The sequence below is a fragment of the Euleptes europaea genome, chromosome 5 (assembly GCF_029931775.1).
Source record: "Euleptes europaea isolate rEulEur1 chromosome 5, rEulEur1.hap1, whole genome shotgun sequence".
In the NCBI taxonomy this organism is placed as follows: domain Eukaryota; kingdom Metazoa; phylum Chordata; class Lepidosauria; order Squamata; family Sphaerodactylidae; genus Euleptes; species Euleptes europaea.
The window spans coordinates 112,677,761-112,705,174 of NC_079316.1; the positions used below are offsets into that span (position 1 = coordinate 112,677,761).

Genomic DNA, 27,414 nt, shown 5'->3' on the forward strand with positions numbered 1-27,414 from the left:
ATGCTGGTTCAATCAATCAATCTTTAATTAAAATAAGCATAGATCAGCACAGCTCTTCACAATTTACCTCCAGAAAACCCTTAGTATTAGACTCTAGCCACAGGTTTACACAAACTAAACGAGTTATTGGCACAGTTATTATAAGCTATTTATACTACCCATTAAGATTGTTGGTATACTGAGGTTATTCAGCAGCGTCTGGCAGATTCTACAGGCTGCCGCACAAAACTTTGTTGTTCCTGTTGTAACCTGTGGATTTTCATCTACAAGCAACATTTTAGTATACCCCGGATCTGAATGGCTGGGATGCCTGCTAAGCCAGGGGGAGAAAAATGCTGGTTCTCAGTAAGATCCCCACGACTCCTAATCCTGATCTTATTCTGACAGGCCTTGCAGAAGGTGCCTCTCCACACGGAAACGATTCTCAGCGTTCTATACGGCAGCTTAAACCGAGCCATCCTCTGCAGCCTGTCCGGTTCCACTTCTGATCAGCCAAGACTCCTCAGCATCCTCCGGACCCTGCAGCAGCAACGGGATACCATCTTTGCAACGCAGAACTCCAGTCCGGGTTTCATCCCCTGCCTTTTGCATTGCCTCTCCCAGCTGAGGCGCTCAAGGTAGCCCCGCAACTTTGATCTTTTGACAAGCCCTGGCAGCATTCGGCTGCTGGAATGGATGCGAGAGGGTAGGCGCTGAACCAGATGAGGGGCTGAGGGTCTAACCCAGGGGTCCCCAACGTGGAAAGTAGGCGGGGCCAGGTGGAGCTTTTGCCCAGCGAGGCTTCTGATTGGCCACTGGAGATTTGATTGGCTGTGTAGATTTTTTTAAATGTTGCTTCAGCAGCAGCTGCCACCACAGCACAAGGATCTTCACTGTGTGACCGACGGTAAACTGTGGCAACCATTTTGTGGCTGGCTCCACTTCCTGTGGCAGCCATTCTGTGCTGTGTCCAGCTTGATGTGCTAGAATTCCAAAGGCTAGGCTTGCTAACCTCCAGGTACTAAGCAAAAGAACAGCACAATAAATTATATAAACGTGAAAATCTATAATATAATAGTGCCACAACAGGTGTACAAATAAACCGGACAAATGCACAAACAATATGACAAAATAGGACTATATGCACAAATATATAGACCAAAGGAAAGGGATTTTCTAGCCTATATACAATGTAATCAGCAATTGGATGGAAACAATATATTAAACTTTACAACAGATATTGACCAACATTTACACTATATAGTCTTATGTTGTTAAAGACTTGTGACTTCTACACAACTACATAATCTGTGCATAATAAAATGCAACGCATTTCATTGTATTTTATTATGCACAGATTATGTAGCTGATGAAGCCCATAGCGAAACGTGGTCACATGATCTAGACGACACGTCCTTTTTTGCTTGGCTATGGATTGATTTGAGGATTTCTTCAAGCCTCTGTTTTGTTTCCTTCTGCGGAAAAAAGAGAAAACACAAGTCTTTAACAACATAAGACTATATAGGGTCAATATTGGTCAATATCTGTTGTGAAGTTTAATACATTGTTTCCATCCAATTGCTGATTACATTGTATATAGGCTGGAAAAACCGTTTCCTTTGCTCTATATATTTGAGCATATAGTCCTATTTTGTCATATTGTTTGTGCATTTGTATGGTTTATTTGTACACCTGTTGTGGCACTATTATATTATAGATTTTCACTTTTATATAATTTGTTGTGCTGTTCTTTTGCTTGTTACTTACCATACGGCACAGAGCCTTTCTTTTCTTTTGGAACCTCCAGGTACTAGCTGGAGATCTCCCACTATTACAACTGATCTCCAGGCGACAGAGATCAGTTCACCTGGAGAAAATGGCTCCTTGGTAATTGCACTCTATGGCATTGAAGCCCCTCCCCAAACCCCGCCCTCCTCAGGCTCTGCCCCCAAAATCTCCAGGTATTACCCAACCTGGATCTGGCAACCCTACTGCAGGTTTGAAAAGGGGGCAGTATTGGGCCCCAGGATGCTTTCCAACTTTTATTTCCCTTAAGTAACGTTTGGCCAAAGCAGGACTACAGCTGAACATCAAGAAGACAAAAGTAATGACTACAGGAGAATGACTCAACTTTAAGGTTGACAATGAGGAAATTGAAATTGTTGAAGACTTTCTATTCTTTGGCTCCACCATCAACCAAAAGGGAGAGTGCAGCCAAGAAATCAGAAAGAGATGGAGACAAGGAAGGGCAGCCATGAAGGAGCTAGAAAAGATTCTGAAGTGTGAGGATGTGTCACTGGCCACCAAGATCAAGTTAATCTGTGCCATCGTATTCCCTGTTACTATGTCTGGGTGTGAAAGCTGGACAATGAAGAAAGCTGATAGGAAGAGATTCCTTTGAAATGTGGTGTTGGAGGAGAGGGCTACAGATACTGTGGAGTGCCAAAACAACAACAACAACAAATCAGTGGGTTCTAGATCAAATCAAGCCTGAACTGACCCTAGAAGCTAAAATGACTAAACTGAGGCTGTCGTACTTTGATCCCATTATGAGAAGACCAGAGTCACTGGGAAAGACAATCATGCTTGGAAAAGTTGAAGGCAGCAGCAAAAGAGGAAGACCCAACAAGAGATGGTTTGACTCAATAAAGGAAGCCACAGCCCTCAGTTTGCAAGATCTGAGCAAGGCTGTCAAAGATAGGACATTTTGGAGGACATTGATTCTTAGGGTCACCATGAGTCGGAAGCGACTTGACGGCACTTAACACACGCACAACGTTTGGCCATGACATGATCAAAGTTGGACTGAGAGGAGATAAGATGAGACCACCCGACTTGGGGCCAAACATCTCGCCTAGTTTGGCTCTAAGGTCTCAGACTGGATAAGATTTCCCAGACACCACCTGGAGTCACCTGGAATCAACACTTGTTGACTTACAGTTAAGAAAAAAACATGAAAACATCTCAAATAATAAGAAATTGGGCAAAATGTATATATCCTCAGCAGATAATTTGAAAAAGAGGAGTTGCAGTTTATGTAAATAATCCATAATTAAATGTTGTAGAAGAATTAAAAGACCAAGGAGGAAGTTACGTCATTTTGAAAATCAGACTCCCCGAAGGCAAGGTTTATAGCAATGATTTATGCCCCGAATAATGCAACAGAAATTATTTTTTTTAATGAAAACCTTTTTCTATCAATATTGGACTTTCAAGAACGAGAGATAACGATTTTGGAAAGATGCAAGAATAAAATAGACTCCCTTGGTGATTTTCATTAAAATTCCATGAAAAGGAAAAGGAAAAAAACAAGACAAAACACGTAACTACATGTTTTGTGTCCAAGTCTACTGTGAGGACTTCCAAGCAGATATGCACTGCAGCTTCCTCACTGGGAACTCAATTCCCAGGTGAACGGAGGCCCAATCCGGATCGGGACCATGGGGGGAGGGGGGTGTTTATGCCTTCTCTCCTGCATTGTTATCCCAATCTGAAATGACTCCCTTGGGGAAACATATGCATGCCTACTCGGTATAAGGCATTAAGTCATCTAGCCCAGGGGTTTCAAACATACGACCCGGGAGCCAGCCCCTGAGAGTTCTTATCCAGCCTGCAAGTCAACTGAGGCAGCCCCCCCCCCCCCGCAAGTCCCGATCTGGGCTGGCGAGGCATGGCTCGGCCCAGCCAAATTACATTTATTTCATATCCGGCCCTCCTAACAAATGAGTTCAACACCCCTGATCTAGCCCATTTTATCTTGCCAGCGCTTCCCCAAGGTTTCTGGCAACCGCCAAGGTCCAGCCTGAGTAGGGTTGCCAGGTCCCTCTTTGCCACTGGCGGGAGGTTTTGGGGGCGGAGCCTAAGGAAGGCAGGGTTTGGGGAGGGGAGGGACTTCAATGCCATAGAGTCCAATTACCAAAGTGGCCATTTTCTCCAGGTGAACTGATCTTTATAGGCTGGAGACCAGTTGTAATAGCAGGAGATCTCCAGCTAGTGCCTGGAGGTTGGCAACCCTAGTGTGGGTTGTTCTGCACGTGGAGAGTGAGCTCAGGGCAATGGCTGGCTTCTTCCTTATCAGCATGATGGGTAACTGCAGTTTATTCAGCTAATTAATTATTCTGTTTGCTGCAGTTCTTCTAAGCAGTGCGACGCAAAGCAGAGAATGCCATCTGCTCAGCGTATCTTCCAGGCCCCCGGCCAGGGGGAGCAGAGGACAGACCATCTACCTGTTCCCGAGAATGGTAATTATGGGCAGCCCCGTGCAGGCCCCTGGCCAGGAGTGAATTGTTCAAAATGCAAATCCGGCAGGAACAACAGCGTTAATGCCAAAGACGACCAAGCTTGCCTGGCCGTAGCCCATTTCATTACATGTGTGAAGCGGATGGGTACAAAACACAGAGGCAAGAAAGGGGGGGTTGCCAGCTCCAGGTTGGGAAATACCTGGAGATTTTGGGGATGGAGCCTGAGGAGAGTGGGGTTTGGGGAGGGGAGGAACATAGGGTTGCCAACCTCCAGGTACTAGCTGGAGATCTCATGCTATTACAACTGATCTCCCGCCGACAGAGATCAGTTCACCTGGAAAAAAAGGCCACTTTGGCAATTGGACTCTATTGAAGTCCCTCCCCTCCCCAAATCCTACCCTCCTCAGGCTCTGCCCCAAAAACCTCCCACTGGTGGTGAAGATGGACCTGGCAACCCTAGAGGGACATCAATGCCATAGAGTCCACCTTTCAAAGCAGCCATTTTCTCCAGGGGAACTGATCTCTATTGCCTGGAGATCAGTTGTAATAGCAGATCTCCAGCCACCGCCTGGAGGCTGGCAACCCTACCTGGAGTACCCAGTGAGAAAGGCAGACTATAAATAATGTACATTTTTAAAAAAATGGACAGATCAGCACATATCAACGAACAGCCTCACGGTGGCTGAATGACCAACTGGTCATACCCTTCTAAGTCCATTGGAGTTGATGGACATCAGAGGGTGTAACTCTGTTTAAGATTGTGGTATTATTATGGCATCTGCTTTCATAGGCAAGTGCCCGCGTCAACAAATGCATGAGGAAACCATTTTAGCCTAATTGCTCCATATCGTAACAACCACACCACTGCCTCTTGCCAGATTCATCCCTTACCAGATTTTGGGAATCTATAGGAAATTATCCACTTTTCAGCCTGCAGATGGGCAGACGTATCCGGACCTCAGCCAAGCCAGCAACTAGCTGTCCTGGGCCCTGATTCTAAAAATATTTGCAAATGCTATTATTCATTCATTCATTCATTCATTCATTCAAAACTTTTGTTAGCCACCTTTCTTCCTTACAGAGCTCCAGGCAGCTTATGATATAAATAAAATACATAAAATAGATTACATAAAAATGCATAAAACCAAAATTTAAAATCACAGTTTAGGACTGTTTTAATCCAACACAGTCCTTTTTCACTTTATTAAAATACAGCTAACAGCCAAACATATTTCCAACAGCCCAAACAAATAAAAATACAATAAAACAAGAGTGATCCTACAATAATGTTACACAAATTGTTCCTTGAAACACTTGCTATGAAAAATCTGTTTTTAGTCAATCGTAGAATTATTTGTAGCAACTTTGCCAAACAAATTTTGCCAGATTTTAATAGCTGCGGCACGTCAACAGAGACCCTAGGATTTTTGTCTGTAAGCAGCTTTTTAGCCCACTGGGCATCCGAGCTTCCCATGCAGTCCTAAATAAAACCATCTTCAGCTGCCTCCTGAGGATTGAAAGCGAGGAGGCCAGGCGCACCTCAGTGGGGATGTTACTCCAGAATTGTGGGGCTGCCACTGAAAAGACCCTCTCTTGTGTGACCACCAGATGAGTTTCTTTGCTTCACAGGGCAGTCAGGAGGGCCTCTTCCTGTGATCTTAACTCCTGGGCTGGCATTTCACAGTCTCAGACTCGACCCAGTCCCCGTGTACTTTGTTTCTAGTCCAGGAAGAGATCTGGAAGTCCACCGAAGACATCTGGAACCAGCTTCTCTCTCAGCGGAGACTAGACCTGGAAGATGCGTACAAAATGGCTCTGTCTGTAGAGAGCGTGGGAGGAGGAGACTGGAAAGTGAAGATTGGGGACCTCACGCCACAGTGGGAAGAAACCGTGGCGAAGGCGTGGCAGCAATTCTTAGGTCTCTTTTTTTGTCTTTATACAAAGGTTCTCGTTATAAACTGTTTATATTTCCTGTATTGTTCAGTCCCCCATACCATACTCAGAAGGTAATTTGAGATAATTTAAAAAAGATCTTTAGTCAATAATCCATTTGTTTATTTTAAATAATTTTAACACGACATAATATTTGTATCAACGGTTGCATACCGTATATACTCGTGTATAAGCCGACCCGCGTATAAGCCGAGGTGCCTAATTTCACCCCAAAAATGGGGGGAAATTAGGCACCTGTGTATAAGCCGAGGGTCGGCTTATACAACGCCCCGCCCCTGCCCCGGGTCGCCCTCCCGCTCGGGCCCTCCAGACCCACCCCGACACCAGCGCCACTCTAGGGGGGGAGGGGGAAGAGCCCCTGAACCCCCTACTCACCGGGAGAGGCAGGAGGACGAGGCCCGCTGATCAGCTGGAGGCGGCGTCGGGGCCCTGCCTGCGCGCAGGAAGGCCCCGCTGGCCGCTCCCAGGCCGCAGGGAAGGCGCACGGGCCGGCAGCAGCGGCGGTGGTGGTGGTAAGTTCCCCCTCCCTCCCTCCCCCCCTACCGTATTGACCCGCGTATAAACCGGGTTGGGTTTTTTCAGCCCTTTTTTTGGGCTGAAAAACTCAGCTTATACACGAGTATATACGGTATTATGTACTATTTATATTGATGTGGTTGTATTGACTTTAACTTTATTTTATGAGAGATCCCAAGGCCTAGAATAGAGACTCCCTTCTCCTCTGGAATTATAAATCCCTGATTCTTAAGTGCCTCTTTAGGCCTTTTATGCACGGCTGTTTCACTTGCCGTCACCTCTCCGACGACTTTGGGTCTTTCTTTTGATTATGCATGATGTTTCCGACTGTCAGAGGTCACTTCGCTCTCCCCATGCATTTTGCCCACGTTTTCAAATTAGTGATAAAACAGGTCCCTGAAAACACGGGCAAAATGCACAGAAACGAGCAGGGAGAGCGAGGCGACCTCTGACGGCCAGAAACGGCATGCCTAATCACAAGAAAGACCCAAAGTTATCAGAGAGGTGATGGCAAAGGAAACAACCAAGCATAAAAGGCCTTTAGTCTCTGTGACACGTCTAGGGGTCATGATCCAAGAACCTATGGATCTTCTTCCTACACTTCGGTATCTCAGTTTGCCTGGATTTCACCTTTTTGTTTGTTTTCTCTCTCTTATCTTTAGCATCAGAAAAAAAGACTCCTCAGAATAAGGTTCTAGCCCAGACTTGCAGCAAAACACGCCCATGGAGCGGAAGCTTATCTTCAGCAATGAAACTCGCAGCCCACAAAAACATCAAGCAAATGGGATACCACGCACAGGTAATGTGCAGTTTTAGACTCCCAATGCCAACACGCTCAGCCCCATTCGAACCAGAGGATATGGAATTCTGTGCTAAAAAAAAACAAAAAACTTGCTGTAGGTAACCGTCAAGGCCCCAGTACTTTGGGGCTTGGTTTTCATTATGCATGTATTTTCCAACCATCAGAAGTCACCTCACTCTTCCCTTGTGTTTTCCCCACGTTTTGTGGATGCTATTTTGCCCCAAGTGTAATGTCTGCCTCGACCCCAAATCGAAAGCTCGTCCCGTGCATGCTTGTCAATTCGGGTTTTTCTCCCCATGCCCATTCTCACTTCTCCCTCTCACTTGTCTTTCCCCTCATCCAACCCTTCCCCTGGAAGCTGGAATACTGTGAGGTTGTTTATTTGGTCACAGCGACCTCCCCCTGATCCAACAGTTTTATTTTTGTTTGGGACTAGCAAGAATGCTGAAATGATCACAACCAACCAAAGAGGCTACTTATTTGGTCAGTTTCACAGTGAGTGTGGGTCAGTTTCAGACCCCTGTGCAGAGTGATTTGAGAATTTGCCTGCAATTACTGTCCATCAAGAGAGCAGCATATCCAATGGAAACAACCAGTGCACAAAAGACTGTAGTCTCCCGACCCAGTCCTACGTGTATGCCTTTTGCTTCTGTTGACTTTAGTTGACTGTTTCATCCAGTTTTCACAGTTACACAACGGGCCTCTTATACCATCTAGCCATTCTCTTTCCACTGTTTTCATGGTAGGTTATGAATAACGAGAGGAGGGAAGACAGCGTGGTATAGCCTGATCTTGTCTGGTCTTGAAAGCTAAGCAGGTTTGGTACTTGGAAGGGAGGCCACCAAGGAAGACTTTGCCAAGGAAGGCCATGGCCAACCACCTCTGCTTCTCACTTGCCCAGAAAGCCCCTTGCTGGGGTCGCCATCAGTCAGTTGAGACTTGATGTGCACTTACAGCTGTGAGGGCCAGCTGTGCATGATCAGATCAGCTGAGGTGTAAAGTAAACCCAGGGATGTCTACTACTGTATCCCGATCTCATCCGATCTTGGAAGCTAAGCAGGGTCAGTACTTGGAAGGGAGACCTCCAAGGAAGACTCTGCTGAGGAAGGCAATGGCCAACCACCACCTCTGCGTCTTACTTGCCTCGAAAGCCCCCTTGCTGGGGTCGCCATGAGTCAGAAGCTAAGACGGGTCACTACTTAGGAGACCTCCAAGACAAATTCTGCAGAGGAAGGCAATGGCCAAATGCCTCTGCTTCTCCCTTACCTTGAAAGCCCTCTGTTGAGGTTGCTGTAAATCAGTTCTGACTGGACGGCACTTACATGCGTCATGAGTAATGGCACGCTTCTCCCGAGGGACCATGCAAGGGATTGGCTTTCAAGTACCATAGAATCATAGAGTTGGAAGAGACCACCAGAGTAATCTAGTCCAACCCCCTGCACAATGCAGGAAATTCACAACTACCTCTCCCCCTCCACACCCTCAGTGACTCCTACTCCATGCCCAGAAGATGGCCAAGATGCCCTCCCTCTCATGAACTGCCTAAGGTCATAGAATCAGCATTGCTGACAGATGGCCATCTAGCCTCTGCTTAAAAACCTCCAGGGAAGGAGAGCTCACCAACCTCCCGAGGAAGCCTGTTCCACCGAGGAACCGCTCTGTTAGAAAATTCTTCCTAATGTCTAGACGGAAACTCTTTTGATTTAATTTCAATCTGTTGGTTCTGGTCCAACCTTCTGGGGCAACAGAAAACAACTTGGCACCCTCCTTTATATGACAGCCCTTCAAGTACTTGAAGATGGTTATCATGTCCCCTCTCAATCTTCTCCTCTCCAGGCTAAACATACGCAGCTCCCTCAACCTTTCCTCATAGGACTTGGTCTCCAGACCCCTCACCATCTTCGTTGCCCTCCTCTGGACACGTTCCAGCTTGTCTACATCCTTCTTAAATTGTGGTGCCCAAAACTGAGAGGGCAAAGGATCCGTTGCACCGAGAGCAGATCAACAAGGAAACCTGAATGAGAAGGGTTCTCTTCCAGCCCTGGAGGCCTCTCTCAGGCCCTTCCCCATCTGCCGGACAGGCTCTTTTTCGGCCCGAGGGAGGGCCAGCCCTCCACAAGCCACCTCTGGGCTCGTCCTTTCTCTCTTGCCGCCAACTCCAGGGCTGCGCAGCCCCCTCTCCCGTTTCCAGGTGTGTCGGGAGTCCGGGATGCCATTCCGTGCCGGCACCGACTATTTGCCTTGGGGTCTGTTTAATTATTTTTTAAAAATTAATTTTGATGATTACAGCTGATTGCACCTCAGTGAGCAAAGTAATTGGTATTTGTTAATGCATCCCAAGGAACATTTTGTACAACATGCTTTTTGCTGTTGAAGGTTAAAGACTCCGTTATTGGTTTTCCCCCCCTCTAAATATGCCCACATCATTAGTTCTTGCAGGGGAAGAGGTTGCCATCTGGAAAACAGAGCAGAGAGACATTATTCAGGCACAAATGCATGAAATTGGTGTTTCTGCGTCTTCTGTCTCTCTTTCTCTCTGTTTCTCCTGAAAGGGAAAAGGCTGATAATTAAAGGAGGAGCTGGGTTTGGGGGAAACATTATTCATTTTGTGTTATTCCTGATCATGTCAGCGCCTGACAGCTCCCAGGCTGGCAAATTGTTCTTTGCCGGGTGATGTGAAACCAAGACTCCAAATGTTTGCCTCTCCAGGCGGTTCTGGCTTTGAGCGAGTTTTTTTTTGGGGGGGGGGCAGATCTGCTCGATTAAGAGTCACAGGACATCCCCAAGGCGGGGGACAGGAAGGATCCACTGATGAGTGCAGTGTTATTCTTCCTGCTGATAAGGCCCAAACTGGTCTCCTCTAGCTGTGGTGTAGTGGTTAGGAGCAGTGGACTCTAATCTGGAGAACGTGGTTCAATTCCTCACTCTTCCACATGAGCAGTGGACTCTAATCTGGTGAACCAGGTTGGTTTCCCTGATGCTCCACACAAAGCCTGCTGGGTGACCTTGGGCTAGTCACAGTTCTCTCCAAGCTCTCTCAGCCCCACCTACCTCACAAGGTGTCTGTTGTTGGGAGAGGAAGGGAAGGAGATTGTAAGCCAGTCTGATTCTCCTTAAAAGGGAGAGAAAATCGGCATATAAAAACAAACTCTTCTTCTTCTTACTGCGGCCGTGGCCACTACAGCCATTTTAGAGAAGATTTTGGCCATTTGAAAAAAATGCCACGAGGGCCCAATCATGCCATGGGGCCTGCCATGTGGGGAAACCAGATTGCTTCCCCCTACCCCCTATGCCTTTTCAAGCGCTGGATCCTGTGGCCACTGTAACGTCTAGTTTGGCTCTAAATCAGCATAAACCATAGGGTTGCCAGCTCCAGGTTGGGAAATACCTGGAGATTCTGGGATTGGAGCATGAGGAGGGCTGGGTTTGGAGAGGGGAGGGGAATGCCAGAGAGTCCACCTTCCAAAGCAGCCATTTTCTCCAGGTGAACTGATTTCTGTATCCTGGAGGTTAGCTGTAATAGCAGGAGATCGCCAGCCACCACCTGTATTCTTCACATATTATTGCTGTTTTGTTTGCTAAGTTGTTGTCAGCACGCTAACTTCAGTTTGCTAACCACCTGGAGGTTGGCAACCCTATGAAACCACCCTGACTTAACTTGTGCCCCGCCAGTTAGCCTAGCAGCTCTGTTTGATCAGGGGAGCCGGTGGAAGAGTTTGTTTATTGAATTTACAATCGACCTCTATAATGTTCCTGTTTTGATGCAATATTTCCTGTCTCAGACAAGCCAGATATTTCCCCCCAATAAGTTTCCAGTGCTCTTTATTGAAAAACGGGTTAGAGCTCAAAAGCAGTCATTGTTGGTTTCAGTTGTTAGAGCAAGGGCGTCATTAGAAACATTTGTTTTAAAACTTTGTAGAGGTGAATTGTATCTTCTTTAGTGCCATTCCCAGGTGTGTAGCCCTAGTGAGAAGTATGGCTCTCAGAAGGTCTTGTATGGCCCTTCCACTTTCCGTGGGGCCAGGTGAAGCCTGCAGTGAGAGGGTTACCCAATGGCAGGTAGCAGGTAGAGGGATTCCACATCAGCCAGCTGTAGTACTCCACACATGACATCATCAGGCCCCACCCAGTGGGTCTCGGGGTTTGGGATGATGGGGACATCATGATATTATTATCATTATTATTATTACCAGTCATTAGAGCGAGGCCATCATGATATTATTATCAATCATTAGAGCGAGGGCGACCTGATATTATTATTATCAGTCGTTAGAGTGAGGGCATCATATTATTATTGTTATTTTTATTTTTATTATCAGCCGTTAGAGCGAGGGCATCATGATATTATTATTATTAGTCATTAGAGCAAGGGATTATTATTCCCCCCCACGCACACAATAGCTAGGCTCAGGGCAGTTTACAGCATGAAATAAAAACATCAATCCATTGACACACAGAACAATAGTAGAATACAATCAGTAAATGACATAAAAAATGTTCCAGTATAGAGTTTCCAGCCATTTTTCTATGGTTTTACCATAGAGTTCCTGGTGATTCCTAGAGCTACCCTGTGTCAGTTCTGGGTTTTCCTCAGAAGTGATGTAGCAATACAGCTGACATCTCCTTAAAAAAAAAAATTATCCCTCTACTATTTGGAAGAGGTGACAGCCCTAGCATTGCCCCATAATTCAGGCCAGAGCCACTGGGCAAGTTTGTTTCCAGGTTAGGCCTGGAGATGGTCAGGGTAGGCCACAGCGTCCTGTCACCTGTCGCAAGCAGCAGAGGCCCAGGGCTGCTCCCTGGCACTTCTCTTGTTCCTTGGGTTGCCTCAGCTGCAGCAGGACCAAGAGAATGACCAGGGGGTTGGAGCAACTGCCCTATGAGGAGCGGTTGCAACACTTAGGGCTGTTTAGCCTGGAAGGAAGGCGGTTCAGGGGAGACACGATAGAGGTCTATCAAAATTATGCATGGTGTGGAGAGAGCTGGGGTCTGTGCTGAAGCTGGAGGGTGAGAGATTCAAACTGACAAAAGGAAGTATTTCTTCACACAACGCATAGGTAAATTGTGTAACTCCCTGCCCCAGGATGTGGTGATGGCTGCCAACTTGGAAGGCTTGAAGAGGGGAGTGGACATGTTCATGGAGGAGAGGGCTATCCATGGCTACTAGTCAAAATGGGTACTAGTCATGATGCATCCCTATTCTCTCCAGGATCAGAGGAGCATGCCTATTATATTGGGTGCTGTGGAACCCAGGCAGGATAATGCTGCTGCAGTCACTTGTGAGTTTCCTAGAGGCACCTGGTTGGCCACTGTGTGAACAGACTGCTGAACTTGATGGACCTTGGTCTTATCCAGCAGGGTTTTTCTTATGTTCTTATAAGAAGGCAGCCCACTTCATGCCTATGTCACAGTGTTTCTGTGTTTTGAACATTTGTGTTCGAAAAAGTTAGCGATTCATCCCACAGAGATGTTGTAGCAGCATGAAAGGGTCCATCCGCTCACAACCCTTTCCCCAAAGCATTGTTGAACCCCCCCCCCCAAAAAAAAGCATGCAGGCTACAGATGTCAAAATCCCTTTCAAGACTGTGCTGAAGCTGGAGGGTGAGAGATTCAAACTGACAAAAGGAAGTATTGAAATCTTGTTTCCATTCTTTCAAGGAAACACAGCTCAACTGGTAAACATAGAATTATATATCTGTGCAAAGTGCATCTTTTGTGTAACATCTTTATCTTCGTAATAGAAGGATAATTAACATCACTAATTATCTAATTAAGTTCATTAAGCATCCACCAACGGTGCACTGTGAAGCTGACATTATGTTCAATTGTCAACAAATGCTTTGATTTCTTAGGAAGTAATTAAAATGTAAATTAGCATGCCATTAAATACACGAGGGAAGTTTTGAATCTGATATTCATTTCAAAAGTGCTCATAGCTACTCTCTTTTTTTTTCCTTCAGTGAAACCAGGCAATTTGTTATTAACGAGCTAGATTAAATTCTTTCCCCCAGTACAGCCCAATTGCCTTTCTTGATAACTGGATCATAGTAAAAAAAATACTGTGGTATGGCAACAGCCAGTCAGGAAATTTCTGCAAAACTATTGAAGTTATTCTGAAAGTAAAAAATGTGAAGGGGTTTGATGGGAGGGTTACCAACCTGCAGGTGGGGCCTGGAGATCTCCCTGAATTACAACTGATCTCGAGACGATAGAGTTCAGCTCCCCTGATTTGGTTGCTTTGGAAGGTGGACTCTGGCATTATACCTCATTGAAGTCCTCCCCAAACCCTGTCCCCCTCTGGTTCCACCCCCAGATTCTCCAGGTATTTCCTGACCCAGAGCAGGCAACCCTAAAGAGGTAATCTTAAAAATGGATGCCTGTCTGCCCTGAAAAACTGAGAGTGAGGCTTGGTTCCTGCTGGGTTTTTTTTTCCTAATTGTTTCCTGAGGTCTCTGACTCCTTGAGGGACAGGCTAAGGTGGAGTCCTACCTTGTCCAAAATTCACCAAGCAAGCGAGGGATTAGATGTCTTAGATGGAGCAAAAGGGGAGTGTAGTATTCCGTATTGAAAACCTCAGAGAGATCCAACAAGATCGACAGGGAAGTAGCAGATCAGCAGAGAAAGATTGAAGCTACCAACGTGACATCTATCTCATAACCAGGCCAAAAGCCAGAGGAAGAAGTGCCAAGAAAAAATGCTTCATCCAAGAATACCTGGGGGGGTGAGGAGTTGGTTTTTACATACCAACTTTCTCTACCACTTAAGGGAGACTCAAACCGGCTTACAATCACCTTCCCTTCCCCTGCCCACAACAGGCACCCTGTGAGGTAGGTGGGGCTGAGAGAGCTCTAAGAGAGCTGTGACTAGCCCAAGGCCACCCAGCTGGCTTTGTGTGTAGGAGTGGGGAAACAAATCCAGTTCAACAGATTAGCCTCCACTGCTCATGGGGAGGAGTGGGGAATCAAACCCGCTTCTCCAGATCAGAGTCCACCGCTCCAAACCACCACTCTTAACCACTACACCACGTTGGCTTGTAGTTTCTCCTCTATACTGCTACTCCTATAAGAATGGTTTGAGGAGCTATGGTGGGGGGGATGGATGGCTATTTCCATTCTGTTTGCTATTCCCCAACCATATTATAGGGGTTCCAGGAATGAAGCATGCTTAGCCGTGCCCATTAGCCTCTTAGAGGGTCCATTTCTATGAGGCACTTGATAGCGGAAGCTGCAGAACAAACGTTTGCTACAGATTCTGAACAGCCACATCCCCAAGGTATGGAAGAAAAGCAGGGAAATCAACCAGGTCTGTGGCTGTCCCTAAGGAGCGAGAGGGAAGAGGCAATTTCATCTTCTGTGTTCAACCTTACGGAGAGCTGCTAAAACCCAATCAAGGATCTGAGAGGCAGAATTGTATAGAAAAATATATATTGTATTATTAAAAAGCCAATAACGTACATTCAAAGCTGCCCACAAGCCTTTGCAGAGAGAATGGACGCATTCCTTATCAGCAATAAACTGAGCGTGAATCAGTACGCAGTCACTTTTTATAAGTTTGTGCAGAGACCCCAAATGCATTTTCATCTGGAGGGTCATCTTCTGTGGCTCGATCTTTCAGAAGGGACTAGTAGCTCCTTGGAAACACTGAAAGGTCTTTATTTTTATTTGTTATTTGTTTTTAATTGTAAATATTACTACTACTAATAATAATAATAATATATCCCCTCTGAGGTCCCTCTCCAGGCTCCTCCACCAAATCCCCAGGAATTTCCCAACCCAGAGCTGGCAACTCTCCTCTCTAATGTGAAAACCTTTTTCCATGTGGTGTGATTCTACTCTTCTGGAGCATATGTGTGAATTCAATACCTGTGTAAGAACATAAGAACCTAAGAAAAGCCCTGCTGGATCAGACCCAGGCCCATCAAGTCCAGCAGTCTGTTAATGCAGTGGCCAACCAGGTGCCTCCAGGAAGCCCACAAGCAAGACGACTGCAGCAGTATCAGCATCCTGCCTTTGTTCTACAGCACCTAATATAATAGGCCTGCTCCTCTGAGACTGGAGAGAATAGGTACACATCATGACTAGTACCCCTTTTGACTAGTAGCCATGGATAGCCCTATCCTCCATGAACACGTCCACTCCCCTCTTCAAGCCTTCCAAGTTGTCAGCCATCACCACATCCTGGGGCAGGGAGTTCCACAATTTAATTAGGTTTTGTGTGAAGAAATACTTCCTTTTAACTGTTTTGAATCTCTCCTTTGACGGTCAAATTTTGATGGTATACAGTCTTACTCTTACATCTTACACCAGCAGTCTGTTCACGCAGTGGCCAACCAGGTGCCTCCAGGAAACCCCCAAACAAGACGACTGCAGCAGCATTCTCCTGCCTGTCTTCCACAGCACCTCATATAATGGGCATGCTCCTCTGATCCTAGAGAGAATAGGTGTGCATCATGACTAGTATCCATTTGGACTAGTAGCCATGGATAGCCCTCTCCTCCATGAACATGTGCACTCCCTTCTTCAAGCCTTCCAAGTTAACAGCCATCACCACATCCTGGGGCAGGGAGTGAGATGCTAGTCAGATGGAAAGACCCAGTCAGTTTAGTCCACACGCACATTGCAACACCATCTAAATTCACACCAACTCCTCCACAGCGTGGGATCACACCGTGGAGAATGCAGCTCTGAGACCGTGCATGTCAGGGACCTGTGTGCATAGTTAACCTCTGAGGCCGGATTCGCGGCTGATTCCCGCTGGCTTGGCCCTCCGTCTCGCAAAGGCAAGCCGCTGTAGCTTTCTAGGTCACTCTTGATGGGACTTTGGTGTGAGTTATGGAACAGTTTTGTGAGGCCACAACTGTGCTTACAAGCTTAATGAGGCTTTCAGCAAACAGAAGCATAATGACTTCCATCAATGCCGCCGCCACTGCGTTTCCTGCGGGGCAAGCGCTGGGTCGAGCACGGGCACGGCGCTGGACCTCAGCCAGCATCGATTGGCACCACATAGACCTTGCGGCACATTAACTTAATTAGAGCCCAGCGCAAGCGGCAGCCAGGCAGTTTGCTGTGAAGAATGTCCCTGCACGGGGCACAGGCTCAGCATGCTGAAAAGCCACCGGTTGAGAAAGCCAGGCTGGCATTTCCTTCTCAGACTTCCAACTTTGGACTAAATTTGACCACCCTGGCCTGGGAACAATTGCCTTCTTTTCTTAAAACAGACTAACATGTTAAATAGCTAGTCATGGCTGCTACTGTGCTGGAACTGTTGGGAACAGTAAGCCAGGAAGATCTCTTAGGGTCACTTCGTTGAAGCTAGTAGCCAGCGTGGTGTAGTGGTTAAGAGTGGTGGTTTGGAGAGGTAGACTCTGATCTGGAGAACCGGGTTTGATTCCCCACTCCTCCACATGAGTGGTGGAGGCTAGTCTGGTGAACTGGTTTGGTTTCAACACTCCTACACGTGAAGCCGGCTGGGTGACCTTGGGCTAGTCGCACTGTCTCAGCCCCATCGACCTCACAGGGTGTCTGTTGTGGGGAGGAGAAGGGAAGGTGATTGTAAGCTGGTTTGATTCTTTCTTAAGTGGTAGAGAAAGTCAGCATATAAAAACCAACTCTTCTTCTTTGGAGTGACCGGAATCTCAGATCTCTTAGATATTGTTTCAGTTTTGCCTAAACGCCATCAATGATTTTGGAGCAGAAATCATTCCTTGACGATATTGTGAGATGAACAACAAGAAAAATAACATTACAAATGTGGTCTTAACTTTAATATTTTTGTCCCTGCAATGATTACTCTGCCATCTTGAGTTAGAAGCTACCTTTGGGTTTTGTTTTGTTTTCATCCTCTAAGATACCTCGTTTTTAGGGTTGCCAGCTCCAGGTTGGGAAATACCTGGAGATTTTGGGGGTGAAGCCTGATGAGGGCGGGGTTTGGGAAGGGGCAGGACTTTGTTGAGTATAAAGCCATAGGTTTCTCCTTCCAAATTGCCAAAGCAGCCATTTTATCCAGGTGAACTGATCTCTCACCTGGAGATCGGCTGCAATCCCATGAGATCTCCAGCCACCACCACCATTTTGTGCCAGTAAAACGATAATACTTAGGCAGTTGATAAAACTTAGGCGACACGTACAGTTCCTAGCAAAAAAAGAGTCTTTGATATTCTTAAGTTGACTTTCTACTTTTATTATTTAAATAAATTCCATTCTTTAGCAATCCGCACTTGGAATAAGAAATTTTTGAGATACAGATTTCTTTTCAAAGCTCAGGATGTGGGGTCAGAAAATGAGCACTGCAATGCTTTGCCCACACAATTCCCAAAATTTTCTGGGAGTTTGCTTTCAATTTCACACCTGAGATTTGGAAACCAGCTCAGGTGGGAAGGCCACTGTATGTTGCAAATAACAGAAGCATAGCGATTTTTGTTTTTATTTATTGTATTCGTTTTTAATTGTATAATTTTATTATTATTATTATTATTATTTTGTGCGTTCATCAGGACCTTGTATTGCATCTGGAGAAATATAGGCGAGGTGGCCAAGAACTCTATGCAATTCTGAGCAAGGACCACGCGCAGGTAAGGAACCACAAGCTCATCTTCCTAGGACAACCTAGGATTGACCAGCTCCAGGTTAGAAAATACCTGGAGATTTTGGGGGTGGAGCCTGAGGAGGGTGGGATTTGGGGAGGGACATCAATGTGGTATAATGCCATAGAGCCCACCTTCCAAAGTGGTGGCTGGAGATCTTCTGCTGTTACAACTGAACACCAGGCCACAGGGATCAGTTCCCCAGGACAAAATGGCCACTTTGGCAATTGGACTCCATGGCATTGAAGTGCTTCCCCGTCCCAAAGCCCGCCCTCCTCAGGTTCTGCCCCCAAATCTCCAGGTATGTCCCAACCCAGAGCTGGCAACCCCTAGGCATGAAGGGTTGGCAGCTCCAGGTTGAGAAATTCCTGAGATTTTAGGGTTGACCTAGAGAGGGTGAGATTTGCGGAGGGGAGGGACTTCAGTGGGGTACAATGCCATAGAGTCCACCATTTCCTTCAAGGGAACTGAACTCAGTCATCCTAGAGGGCAGCTAAAATTCCAGATCTCCAGGCCCCACCTGGAAGCTGGCAACTCTAAATTCTGGGTTGCCACGTCCAGGGTTTTGACAGCGCAATGACATCTCTCAAAATGGCTGCAGAATGAAGGAGGTTTCTCTCTCACACACACAGAGGTTACTCTGCATCCACAATAAATCAGCAAAAGCCTGGTCAGAACTCGAGGAAGAGCTTTTCGGGGGAGAAGGCCCTGGGGGGGCCATGTCGGCACCCTCTGCCTCAAGATGGATTCTGGATAGGCATGAAGGCCCTGCCCGGATGAGGAAGAAGATTTGGTTCGGCGTCACCCGGCACACAGCTGTGGGAACGAAGAGCAAGGTAGCCGGCTTATCGTGTCCAGATCATGCGAAGTGATGGTATTGCTTTACTCTGCTCTGGTTAGACCTCACCTAGAGTACTGTGCTCAGTTTTGGGACCCGCAATTTAAGAAAGATGTTAGCAAGCTGGAACGTGTCCAGAGGAGGGCAACAAAGATGGTGAGGGGTCTGGAGACCAAGTCCTATGAGGAAAGGTTGAAGGAGCTGGGTATGTTTAGCCTGAAGAGGAGAAGACTGAGGGGGGATATGATAACCATCTTCAAGTACTTGCCGGGCTGTCATGGAGAGGATGGTGCTGAGTTGTTTTCTGTTGCCCCAGAAGGTCGGACCAGAACCAATGGTTTGAAATTAAATCAAAAGAGTTTCCGTCTAGACATTAGGAAAATTTTTATAACAGTTAGAGTGGTTCCTCAGTGGAACAGGCTTCCTTGGGAGGTGGTAAAATCTCCTTCCCTGGAGATTTTCAAGAAGAAGTTAGATGGCCATCTGTCAGCAATGCTGATTCTATGACCTTAAGCAGATGATGAAAGGGAAGGCATTTTGGCCATCTTCTGGGCATGGGGTAGGGGTAACTGGGTGTGTGTGTGGGAGAGGTAGTTGTGAATTTCCTGCATTGTGCAGGGGGTTGGACTAGATAATCCTGGTGGTACCTTCCAATTCTATGATTCATGAGAAAATGGTCCTCAGAATATTTTACCATGAGAGCCAGCATGATATAGTGGTTAAGAGTGGTGGTTTGGAGCAGTGGACTCTGATCTGGAGAACCGGGTTTGATTCCCCACTCTTCCACATGAGCAGCAGAGGCTAATCTGGTGAACTGGATTTGTTTTCCCAGGAAGCCAGCTATTTGACCCTGGGCTAGTCACAGCTTTCTTAGCACTCCCTCAGCCCCACCCACCTCACAGGGTGTCTGTTGTGGGGAGGGAAAAGGAAGGTGATTGTAAACCGGTTTGATTCTTCCTTAAGTGGAGATTTTGGAAGGCAGATCACCAGATAGCTGAAGATTTGGGGGGCAGAGCCTGAGGATAGTAGGGTTTGGAAAGGGGAGGGCGTGGTGAAGTTTCATCGACTGCATTTTGCAGCTGTAGCAAGATGCAGCGATGGCCAAGGTCTTCGATGTTTGGAAAGATAATGTACCGGCAGACGTTAGCCGTGATAGCCAAGTGGTCCTTTTATGTTTGTTAGCAGTAGATCCCTGAGGACATGGGGAAGAGCTCTTACTTCCAGGCCTTGATTCCAGGGTAGAGTGTGCTTTGTTCATGCATCGGGATTCTCTGGACAGTTCTGTGGTCTGACACTCTGGTGTGTTCAGGTTGCCAGATACCAGGTGATGGCGGGCACTTGCCCGCCAACTAAGGGGGCTGCCTGCTGCCCCTTAACTGGCTGGCGGGCTGAAGCAGGCCAGTTGAAGGGGGGTAAACCACCTCTGTTAGTCTCTTGCCATGAAAACCCCAAAAGGGGTCGCCATAAGTCGGCTGCAACTTGATGGCACTTTACACACACACAATTAAGGTCACTTCTGGGGTGAACCCAGAAGTGACAGGGGTGCTATAGCATGTTGTGCCAAAAATTCCATGGAAACCTACAGCATCCCTGCAATATTGTGTCGGTGCAAAACCTGGAAGTGATGGAGACGCTCTAGCACATTCCTCCAAAAACTGTATAGAAACCCTGGAAGTAGGGTTACCAGGTCCCTCTTCGCCACCGGCGGGATATTTTTGGGGCGGAGCCTGAGGAGGGCGGGGTTTGGAGAGGGGAGGGACTTCAATGCCATAGAGTTCAATTGCCAAAGCGGCCATTTTTCTCCAGGTGATCTGATCTCTATCGGCTGGAGATCATTTGAATTAGCAGGAGATGTCCTGCTACTACCTGGCGGTTGGCAACCCTACCTGGAAGTGATGTTATTGCGCCAATCTCCCCCCCCCAAGCCCCGCCACAACAAAGCTCCTGCCGGTGGGAGGGGGGACCTGGCTACCCTATGATGGAGTGGTCTTGTCGTCTGCTCCATTGCAGTTGTATACTCTCTTTCTCTCAGGCTCAGCAGTCACAGGAGAGCACATCTACTCCAACTCCTGAGGAAAGTCAAGGTAAGAGGAGTACTCTGATGACTCATGGGGCCATATGGAGGAGTAGGGTTTCCAGCTCCGGGTTGAGAAATACCTGGAGATTTTGGGGGTGGAGCCTGAGGAGGGCGGGGTTTGGGGAGGGGAGGAACTTCAGTGCCATAGAGTCCAATTGCCAAAGCGGCCATTTTCTCCTGGGGAACTAATCTCTATCGGCAGTCAAGTCACAGCTGACTTATAGCAACCCCATAGGATGTTCAAGGCAGGAGACTTTCAGAGGTGGTTTGCCGTTTCCTGCCTCTGCGTAGCGACCCTGGACTTCCTTGGTGGTCTCCCATCCAAGTACTAACCAGGGCCGACCCTGTTTATCTTCCGAGATCTGGCCATCTAGGTCAGGTCGTTTCAGATAAGTCACTTCCAGGGCCAAACTGGACAAGATCCTCTTATAGTACCTTTTAACGTGCAAAGCAACCATGTGCTGGGTGTTTGTGTGTGTGAACTGGGTTGGCAAAATAGCTAGGAAAGAGGGGATGTTTGGTTTAACCCTTTTCCCATCCAGCTTCACTAACCCACCCTCCAGGTGGGGCCTGGAGATCTGGAGATTTTCTTGAGAGGAATTGATCTCTGCCAGCGGCAGATCAGTTCTAATCTCCAGCTGACAGAGATCAGTTCCTCTCAAGAAAAATGGCTGCTTTGGAGGATGGACTCTATAGCATTAGACCATGCTGAGCTCCCTTCCCAGGCTCCACCCCCCCCCCCCAAATCTCTAGGAATTTCCCAGACCTGAGTTGGCAACCCTACTTCCCCCACAACAGTGCACTTACAAAACCACGGGCGATCTAGTCAGAAAGACACAGGAGTCTTATCGAACCTCAAAGATTTTAATATTTCAGATACAAAGAAATTGGCATTTCTGGTCAAAAGGGGTCACATGAAGCTGTTTTTCTCCCTCTGTGAGCACTAAACCCAAAACGATCCCAAAACAACATCCACAGAACAAAAGCCCAAAAGAGAGTTGATTTATTGGAATAGTCATAGGCATACAGTTGCTGCAGATAAGTTGGCACTTACAAAGAACTAAGGCACAAAGCAGGGTATAATAAGGCATGTGGAGGAACACATCAAAGGGGAGCATGAAACCCCCTCCCTGGAGTAGGGAGGCAAATTCACAGGAACTTCAAAAGCTAGCAGGAAAGCATAACTAGGGAAACGGCCTTGACTAGGCACCTGGGAGGAAGACAAAACAGTGTCAGGCCGTGCTGGGAAACCGTTTGCAGAAGCAAGGCCTGACATTCTGCCCCCCCAAAGGCCCCCCCATCACCCCTCGGGCGTCGGTCGATGAGGGTGAGCTGTATGGAACTCGCTTACCAGGCGAGGGGTGGAAACATCACGTGCTTGCAACGGGGCCAAAGTCGCAACCATAGACAGCTCGAAAAGGGCTAAATCCAGTGGACTGATGTACAGCATTGTTATACGCATACTCAGCAAACGGTAACAGTTGAACCCAATCATCTTGATGGTAATTAACATAGCAACACAAGTAACATTCTAAAACAGCATTCACTCGTTCCGTTTGACCATCTGTTTGGGGATGGAAGGCGCTAGACAACCCCTGTTCCACCCCAACCAATTTCAAGAAGGCTTTCCAAAATTTAGCAACAAAAACACTGCCGCGGTCGCTGACCACCTTGCACGGAAAACTATGTAGTCGGAAGACATGTGACACAAATAGGCGGGCCAACTCCTGAGCAGAAGGCATACCTGCACAAGGTACTAGATGCACCTGTTTAGAGAAAAGGTCAGTGATTACCCACAATACAGTTTTCCCCTCACCAAGTGGTAGGTCAGTCATAAAATCCATAGCAATCACTTCCCAGGGTCTGGTGGGGACTTCCAAGGGCTGTAATAGTCCAGGCGGTTTGCCCTGGAGACGTTTCGCAGCAGCGCAAACCGGGCAAGCGCGGATGAAGGAGTCCGCATCTGAACGCATGCCCCCCACCAAAACTGTCGTCTTAGTAAATGCAACGTTTTGAGTAAATCAAAGTGACCAGCTGTTTTGGCTCCATGGACTAGTCCCAGTACTTCCCTCCATAGTATTTTGGGTACATATAGCTTAGAATCTTTGAACCAGTACCCCCCTCGTTCCGTCAGGGCAGCTGGGAGGGCTTGCGCGGAACGTTTGGCTTGGCAAGCACGCTGAAGGGACTCTTTGAAGGATTCGGTCAGACCTTCAACAGCCGGAGTTGTGGGCTCAGAGCTATCGGGCGCTTTCAGAGGGGCAGGAACCGACGTCGGTGGTGGTGGAGGGGGGAGTGGAGTGGCTGGGTCGCTCAACGTGGTCGGACTTTGGATGGGTCCCCCTGTCGGAGGGGGCGCAGGGCAGTTGGTTTGCGACCGGGTCTGCACCGCTAGAGTTGGTTGCAAACCTCTCTGAGATGGAGTGAACAGAGATTCTGGGGGGCCCTCAAGCTTGGTAGGATATTGGGGCAGTCTAGATAAGGCATCAGCCAGTACGTTCCGTTTCCCAGGTACGTGCTTGAGCACAAAGCGGAATTGGGCAAAGAAGTCTGCCCAAAGGACAAGTTTTGCGGACAGTTTATGGGGTCCTGTTAACGCTTCCAGGTTCTTGTGATCGCTCCATACTTCAAAAGGGGTTTTGGACAATTCCAAGAACTGTCTCCACACCGTGAGGGCATGTTGCACTGCCGCCACTTCTTTTTCCCAAATCGGCCAGTTTAGTTGGGACAGCGTGAATTTTTTGGAGAAGTAGGCGCATGGATGCAGCTGACCGTCCGACCCCTGCTGTAGCAGTGCACTCCCCATGGCTACGTCCGAAGCGTCCACTTGGACCACAAACATTTTCTCATTATCGGGGTGTTGTAGCACCTGCTCAGAGGTGAACAGACGTTTGAGAGTATCAAAAGCAGTTTGGCACTGAGGGGACCAGTGTACTTTAGCCGAGGGCAAGGTGGCTGTGCTTCCCTTCCCTTTTGTCTTAAGGAGGTCTGTAATGGGAAGCGCAATCTGAGTGAACTGGGGAAGAAACCCTCTGTAAAAATTAGCAAACCCCAAAAACTGTTGGACCTGTTTGCGAGTGGAGGGTGGTTCCTAATTGACTACGGCTTGAACTTTCTCCGGGTCCTTCGTGAGTCTGTGGTGTGAGATTATATAGCCAAGAAAAGTCAATTGCTTTTGAGGAAACTCACACTTGGACAATTTTGCATAGAGTTGATTGTCTCGTAGACGTTGCAGCACTTCCCTAACCAGGGCGACATGCTCATCCATAGATTTAGAGTAAATAAGTATGTCATCTAAATAAACCACCACTCCTTTAAACAATAAGTCATGTAGAATCTCATTAATGAGCTGCATGAAGACCCCCGGGGCCCCTTTCAATCTGAAAGGCATCACCAAGAATTCATACATACCAAAGCAACTAGAAAAGGCTGTTAGGGACTCATCCCCCTCTCGAAGACGGATCCTATAGTAGGCTTCAACCAAATCTAACTTGGTAAAAATGTGTCCCTCTTTGAGTTGCCCCAAAAGATCCGAAATCAAAGGAAGGGGATATGCACTGGTTTGAGTGACTGCATTAAGTTTCCGAAAGTCAATACACAACCGTAAGTCTCCAGTTTTCTTACGCACGAAGAAAGCGGGAGCTGAGTGAGGGGCTGTAGAGGGCTGGACGAAACCTCTAGCTAGGTTCTTATCTAAGAACTCTCGCAGCACGGCCTTTTCAGAAGTGCTCATGGGATAAATCTTACTCTTGGGCAGTGGACCGTCCCCCACCACCTCAATCGCACAGTCCGTCCTGCAGTGGGGGGGTAACACATTACACTCCTGTACATCAAAAACATCCGCGAAATCTGAATATTCAACAGGTAGTTGGGGTGAGTCAGTAGCTAAGGCTGGAGTTGAAGGTGGGGGGAGTACGGTTTTGACAGCCGCTTCGTACAGATGCCGGTCACAGCCCAGATCGGAAAAAGATAATGTTTCTGCCCCCCAGTCAATGGAGGGGCTGTGTCCTTTAAGCCAGTTAATCCCTAGTACCACCTCGTAACGGATGTTGGGAGCTATAGTGAAGTCAATTTGCTCCCAGTGGTGGCCTATGCCCATCGCCACTCCCCGTGTGCGACGGTCCACCGGGCCACCTTTAAAGTCGCTGCCATCCATCTGGGCGAAATGAACAGGGGCCAGTAGGGGCACTGATTTAACTTTCAGCGCTTTAAAGGTGGCTTCATTAATCAAAGAACGGGCACACCCGGAGTCTATGAGAGCTTTGACTTGTAATTGGGGGGCTCTTTTGCTAGAATGTTGTAACACGATGTCTACATATACAGTCTCTGCCAGCTCACTCACCATCACAGGAGCCTTGGGTTTTGCAGAACCATCTGCAGGGGTCTGCGGTTTCGCTCCACTCACCACAGACCCAGTCCGTTTTTTGGCCTCCATGAACACATCCACTCTCCTCTTAAAGCCTTCCATGTTGGCAAATGGATTGGGATAGTTGAATTGTGGAAATCCCTGCCCCAGAATGTGGTGATGGCTGCCAACTTGGAAGGCTTGAAGAGGGGAGTGGACATGTTCATGGAGGAGAGGGGTATTCATGGCTGTTAGTTAGAATGGATACTAGTCATGCTGCATGCCTATTCTCTCTAATATCAGAGGAGCATGCCTATTATTTTGGGTGCGGTGGAACACAGGCAGGATGGTGCTGCTGCAGTCATCTTGTTAGTGGCTTCCTAGAGGCACCTGGTTGGTCACTGTGTGAACAGACTACTGGACTTGATGGGCCTTGTTCTGATCCAGCAGGGCCTTTCTTATGTTCTTATGCCTTACACTGGATCAGACCCTTGAGGGTCCATCAAACTCAGTATTGCCTACTCAGACCAGCAGCGGCTTTCCAGGGTCTCAGGCAGGGGTCTTTCACATCACCGACTGCTTGGTCCTTTCAAATGGAGATGCAGGGGATTGAACCTGGAACCTTCTGCATGCAAAGCAGGGGCTCTTCCACTGAGCCACGGCCCCTCCCCTGTATCTGTATTTCTGTGACTGAAAATGTATATAAAAGCTCCAGTTCCATTCTACACAAAACTGGCTCCCTTTAGGGGTGTGCATTTGGCCAAGCCGAACACAAAAGAACCTGTGAAAAAAATGGCAGCGATTAATGGGAACCGAAAAGTGGGTCCCAAATAATGCCAATATTTTTCGACATTATTCGGGCTGATTTGGCCCAGCCCCATTTTTTAAAAACTTCCTCTCTCACCTCCCCCACTTGTTACTTAGTTGCAGGCCGGGCCTAGCTTTCAGCTCTGCGCTGCCACCACCTCCGAGACCCACGTGGAGTTTGGCGACAGCTGGAATTTTTCAGGTTTGGGTTTAATAGACCCACAAAATTTTGAATATCCCAAGAAAGCCGGTATGGGTGTTTGTTTGTTTTCTGATTTTTCAAAAATTGTCAGGGCTGTTAAACCCAAGTTCGAATAATACCGGGGTGGGGGGTTGGGTTCCCAACTGCCAGGTAGTAGCAGGAGATCTGCTAATTCAACTGATCTCCAGCCGATAGAGATTAGATCACCTGGAGAAAAATGGCCGCTTTGGCAATTGAACTCTATGGCATTGAAGTCCCTCGCTTCCCCAAACCCTGCCCTCTTCAGGCTCCGCCCCCCAAAATCTCCCGCCAGTTCCCAGGGCAGAATGTATTTCTGTTGTAAAGTTATTTCTTAGCTTCCGCTGATACCTGTCCCTGATATTCATGCAGAAAAGCACCAGCCAAGTAAAGGAGAAAGAGTGGCGGATTGTGGCCAGTTGACATTCTTCCCTGCCTTGCATGAAAGTTATTCAGAAGATTTGTTGGAGGTGTGCGTAGAAAGAAGAATCATCTTGCAAGAGTTTGCAGAGGATGAAAAGGTAAAACAGAATGGGGGCAGGGAAGACTTCCAAGACATCTTTTGGCGGGGCAGACTGGCCATTTCATGTACAGGGGAATTTCCTGGTGGGTTGCTGCCCCAGAGGACCACTGATGGCCGTGAGCAAGAAACCAGCTCCAGAATAATTTCCCTGTGACACGGGGCCCCTTGGATCAGATCCCACAGTGGCAATGTTTATGTGTGTCAGCTCTCCAATTGTGGCCTCCAGCACATGAACACATGAAGCTGCCTTATACTGAATCAGACCCTTGGTCTGTCAAGGTCAGTATTGTCTACTCAGACCGGCAGCGGCTTTCCAGGGTCTCAGGCTGAGGTCTTTCACATCACCTACTGCCTGCTCCTTTCAACTGGAGATGCCGGGGATTGAACCCGGGACCTTCTGCATACCAAGCAGATGCTGTACCATTTAGCCACAGTCCTTCCCCACAACAGGAGTCCAGAGCAGGCTTGCCAGGTCCCTCTTAACCACCGGCGGGAGGTTTTTGGGGTGGAGCCTGAGGAGGGCGGGGTTTG

General features: G+C 47.6%; 1 protein-coding gene across 1 annotated transcript in view; it reads left to right on the forward strand.

The window, feature by feature from the left end:
* Positions 1-27,414, forward strand: part of WDFY4 (WDFY family member 4) — a 165,801-nt gene that overhangs the window by 83,237 nt on the left and 55,150 nt on the right. Inside the window, exons 35-40 of the mRNA XM_056850543.1 lie at positions 388-617; positions 4,111-4,220; positions 5,944-6,138; positions 7,352-7,488; positions 26,258-26,390; positions 26,733-26,881. Coding sequence (XP_056706521.1) covers positions 388-617; positions 4,111-4,220; positions 5,944-6,138; positions 7,352-7,488; positions 26,258-26,390; positions 26,733-26,881 — 954 coding nt within the window. The remainder of the gene's footprint in view (positions 1-387; positions 618-4,110; positions 4,221-5,943; positions 6,139-7,351; positions 7,489-26,257; positions 26,391-26,732; positions 26,882-27,414) is intronic.